This window comes from Melozone crissalis, unplaced genomic scaffold, assembly GCF_028551555.1.
Source record: "Melozone crissalis strain CALT ecotype California unplaced genomic scaffold, PUWL_Pcris_2 ptg000019l_1, whole genome shotgun sequence".
NCBI classification, from domain to species: Eukaryota; Metazoa; Chordata; class Aves; order Passeriformes; family Passerellidae; genus Melozone; species Melozone crissalis.
The window spans coordinates 16662663-16667416 of record NW_026535797.1 but is presented as its reverse complement, the minus strand read 5'-3'; the positions used below and the strand labels follow the sequence as shown (position 1 = coordinate 16667416).

At 49.2% G+C, this 4754-nt stretch overlaps 1 protein-coding gene across 1 annotated transcript; it reads right to left on the bottom strand.

The window, feature by feature from the left end:
• Nucleotides 1-568: 568 nt before the first annotated feature.
• On the bottom strand, nucleotides 569-1913 carry LOC128937289 (D(1)-like dopamine receptor). The gene has a single exon (XM_054276835.1). It carries the CDS (start codon nucleotides 1911-1913, stop codon nucleotides 618-620), a length of 1296 nt encoding a protein of 431 aa, XP_054132810.1. The 3' UTR covers nucleotides 569-617.
• Nucleotides 1914-4754: the final 2841 nt, after the last annotated feature.

Below are 4754 nucleotides of genomic sequence, written 5' to 3'. Positions count from 1 at the left end.
CAGAGAAACAGAGGGCAATGAGATGCCACTGTATTGCCTTAATGTCTGCTGAACCCTTCTACACAGATAGAAACAATCATAGTTTTCCCAGTATTCTCTTGCCTGCATCCAACACCCATTTGCTCTGCCTTGTGTTGATCTTCGTATTTGCAAGTAGTGAAATGGGTTGACAGAGATGACTTGGCCACTCTTTATTTTGTGGATCATACTATATTTCTACTTTCTGAAGGGCTTGGCTGCCTGAACTATGAGCTTTTTTTACTTTGATCTAATTATCTACTCTTGTTAATATATACCTCAAATTTGACTGTAGAATGGGCGTGAACAAATGCATGGGAGATGTCTAATGTGGGAGTAAGGGGTGAAGGTGGCCGTGGGAAGAGGTAAATGTGTGGCAGCTATGTGCCTTTGGAATGGACTCCATATGCCTCCTGTGTGGTAAGAGCAGTGTTTTCCCACACCTCTGGCACGGGACTTTTGTTGCTGGGGAGCTTACATGGAGACAGGGAGAACTCTCCCTGTGTGGTGGCTGTGTGTGTGAGAAGTGATTCATCACTCATCCCTCTGAGACAAGGGGGTCCCTTACACTGACCAAGTCCTGTACAGGGGGCAGCAGTTCACAGGGATGGCTTTGCCTTGCAATCCAATTGCAGAATAGCTGGCACTTGACAACTGCTGGGGCTGCTGCCAAGGGCAGTCTGAGAAGTCACAGCCCTCTTCTCCATAGACATTTCCTCACTGCTGTGCTCTCCCTGGAGGTTTATGGCATGGGGCACGGGCTGCACCCAGGCAGTGGTGGCAGCAGGAGGCACTGACGATGGGACAGCTCCTTCCTTCTGGCAGGTGGTGTCACGGTGATAGGAAACCAGCTCATTGCTGAAGTTGACCCTCTCCACAGGGGATTCAGGTGTGCAGCAGCACTGGCAGCCCAAGAGATTGCTGAAAGCCCTCCTGAAGTCTGCGTTGAAAGCATAGATGACTGGATTCAGTGAAGAGTTGGCCCAGCCAAACCACACAAAGACGTTGAAGGTGGTTTGGCCGATACAGAGTGGCTGCCCTTCAGGGTCCTCCTGGAGGCTGGGCTGGCAGAAAGGCAGCAGGCAATTCAGCAGGAAGAAGGGCAGCCAGCAGCAAACAAAGACTCCCATTATGATAGAAAGGGTCTGCAGCACCCTGGTCTCCTTGCGCAAGGAACGCCGCAGAGAGGACGTGGGCTCCTTGCCAGGAGCTGGCCACTGCCCCCCTGCTCTCTCAAGGGTGGAGATGCGGCGGATCTGGGCCTGGGCAATTCTGTAGATCCTGGTGTAGGTGATGATCATTATGGCCACGGGGATGTAGAAGCTGATAAGGGAGGAGGTGATGGCATAAGTGCGGTTCAACCTGACATCGCAGCGGGGTGTCGCAGGTAGCCAGGAGCCTGAGTCTCTACTGTCCTTGGCTTTATGCCAGTGCAGCTGCACGGGGATGAAGGAGATGAGGATGGAGAGAGCCCAGGCCATGGCTATCATGGCGCAAGCGAGGCGCTGCGTCATCCTGCGCTCATAGCGAAAGGGGCTGGCGATGGCCCAGTACCGGTCCAGGCTGATGATGCAGAGGTGCAGGATGGAGGCGGTGGAGCACATGATGTCGAAGGCCACCCAGGTGTCACAAAAGTGGCTGCCAAAGAGCCAGGAGCCTCCAGCCACCTCAGTGACCGCCTTCCAGGGCATCACCAAAAGGGCCACGCAGAGGTCCGAGATGGCCAGTGACAGCACGAACCAGTTGGTGACCTTGTTGCGGAGGTGGCGGAAGCGCAGGATGGCGAGGCACACGAGCGCATTGCCCAGCAGCGTGCCCAGCACCAGCGCGCCCAGCAGGCACCCGGTGAGCGCCCGCAGCACCCACGGGCCGCCCCCCGGCGCCGCGCTCCCCATCGGGGGCGCCGCCCCGGCCCCCGCGGCCGCTCCTGCCGGCGGGACAGCGCCCGAGGCGGCGGCGGGACCCGCCCCGGCCAGCGGCTGTGCGAGCGGCCGCCCGCGGGGGCATCTCTGCCCGCCGCCCTCGGTGCGCCCCGGGCTGTCCCGGGCTGTCCCGGGCTACTCACCCGCCGGCTGCCGGGGCCTCGCCTCCCGCCTCCCGGCTCGCCGCCGCCGCTCCCGGGGCCCGAGGGAGGCGCTGTCCCGCCGCGGCCCCGCAGGGGCTCCGGGCGGCGGAGCGGGGCCGGGGCAGCCGCGCGTTCCGCCCGCAGCGCCGGCACCGAGCGGCGGCAGCAGCCCCGGGCCGAGCCGGTGCCCGCGGCCCCCGCGCCGCCGGACCGAACGGGGGCTGCCCGGGAAGGGATGGAGCGCTGTTCCCAAACGCGCGGGGGGAGCTTTCCCCGCAGCATCGCCCCGGGAAGAGCCCTGTGCCAGCCCTCAGGCTGTACTTGTCCAAGTGTCCGGGGCGAGGCAGGACCTGGCGCTCTCCGAGCGTCTCCTTTTGGGGACCGCGATCACATCTCAGCTTGGTTAGAGAGCAGGATGTCACTTCGTGTCGGTTTGCATCCACTGGGAATGCGCTCAGATCTGGCTGTCAGAATCTGTTTTCACCAAAAAAGTATTGTGCCGTTTAGTTTTTCGTTTGAAATTTTATGTAATGAAACCAAAAGCACAGAAACCTAAGATCTCTAGTTTGGGTCTGCTGCATTTTGGCAATAAGTTGTTCACAGCACCCAAACCCTGCGTCTTTATTTTTCAGCCAAAGGTATCGTCTGATGTATTTCAACAGTCTTCTATTTATTATTATATTAATATGCATATTGTAATTTAAATTTATATAATTACCGCACATATTTACAGCCTACATTCAATGAAGTATCCTCATGCAAATAGGGAGTAATCCTTCATTTTCAAAGAATTTGCATGGTAATCCTGTCATGAGAAAAAAGAGATTAGGACATGAATAGAAAATATCAATTAATGCAATTAATTGATATGGGAAGCAGGTATTTATTTTTACATTAGGTATTTTTTTGTTTCTTTGCCTCTTAATTAAAACTACTCCAGTCACTAGTTCCAATACAAATAATTTTCAAGCAGTATGTGATTTCCATTGTATTCTTATGATATTTCTGGTAATTAGTTGAGAGAGTGGAAATTTTTAAAATTAACCTTGAACAGCATAGCTGGCAGCTTACTTTGTAAAAAAGAAAATCAGCATATTTAAGCTCAACTAGTTGGATTGTACCATTTCATAACAGATTGTTAACACTTGGTCCTGTTTTTCTTTGTGCCTTGGACATCACAGTCTTCATTAAGCAGCCCACTGTGTTATTCCTGCTATGATACTGAAAATTGGAATACATTTCTTATTAATGTGTTTATCTGTAAGACTAACTCATAATTCAAACAACTGCTGGAGAATCTTCTCTAATTAAATATATACTTTGTTAAAGCAGTAGGAGCTGTAAAAATAACACAGGCTGGCATATAAGAGCCAACTCCACTTTTGTCTTATTTGGAACCATCTGTAGTTCCACATACGTGGCTTTTGCCAACATCTGCAAACCAAATAGGTCTCTGATGTTCATTCCAGCTGTAAGGACTGAAGCTTAGTTTGTAAGATTTATCTACACACTTGCTAATTTGATGTGATACATTTACTTTTATGTAGCAATCAATAAAATGACCCCAAAGGACAGAATATGTTTGTGAAGGATTGTATGTGGGACAGTAGCTGGACCTAAGGCAATACAGCACTGAAAAGGAAAGAGCAATGCTTTTGCATATTCAGCAGACAGTAGTGCTGCAGGGCTCTGTAGCACAAGGTAGCCAGCATTCTCCATATTAAAATAACTCTGTGTATCTCCTGTTCCCAGGATCACATTATGCTCTGTGAATATCTCTGGCTCCTTTTTAGCATGCATTATGAAGGAGAGTGTATATGATGATGCTGTTTTGTGTGCAAATCTGTGAGTGCCTCACCTCAAAATTTTGTGGCTGTTGAAGTAAAATCTGACTGACCAATCTCAAAAGGTACATTTCTGATTGTTGTAATTAAAGTAGGCATCTAGGCTGAAGTCAGAACCCCTGCTAATATCCTCACTGATAGGAAGGTTGTAGTGTGGACTCAAGCCTTACTAAATGCAATAGAATCTGCACAGAGAGAGACATTGCGAGTGCTCTTACCATGAAGAAAACATCAACAGACACATTCATTTTCTTAGATACCAGAGGATCCAAGTGGAAAATGTAAATGCTTAAGAAACTATACAGTGAGTCAGTGGCAAAGACAGAAATAGAAGCATTGCCCTGCTTTTATTCCTATATTGGGCTGGAAGGAGTGAAGTGTAAGCTTATGGGAGAGGGAGGAAAGAAAAACACAGGGGAAAACACAACACTGTGTGAAAATAAGTGTGTGAGGTGAGTTGCAAATGCTGTAAGCTTTGATTTTAACTATTTCTTGAATTCGTCTTACTTGGAATAGAACAGGAAAGCTCTAGGCAAAATAACTGAAAAATACTGATGGAATGGGTAAATCAGCCTCTCATGACTTCAGAAAATTTGCGAGCTTGTTCCACCTGTGAAAAATATAAACTTATCCAGAGAATATATGTAAGACATATTACAATATGTATATAATGGCTTGACACTGTATGTATTTTAAATGCAATCACTGCATTTAAAATCTCTCTCCCTCCAAGAAGAGATTTATATAAGACACCAAAATCAGTTTCCTTCTCCTTCCCCTTTCTTTCTCCTTGTCTTACTTCTCCCCTATAAAATTACCTCATTCTA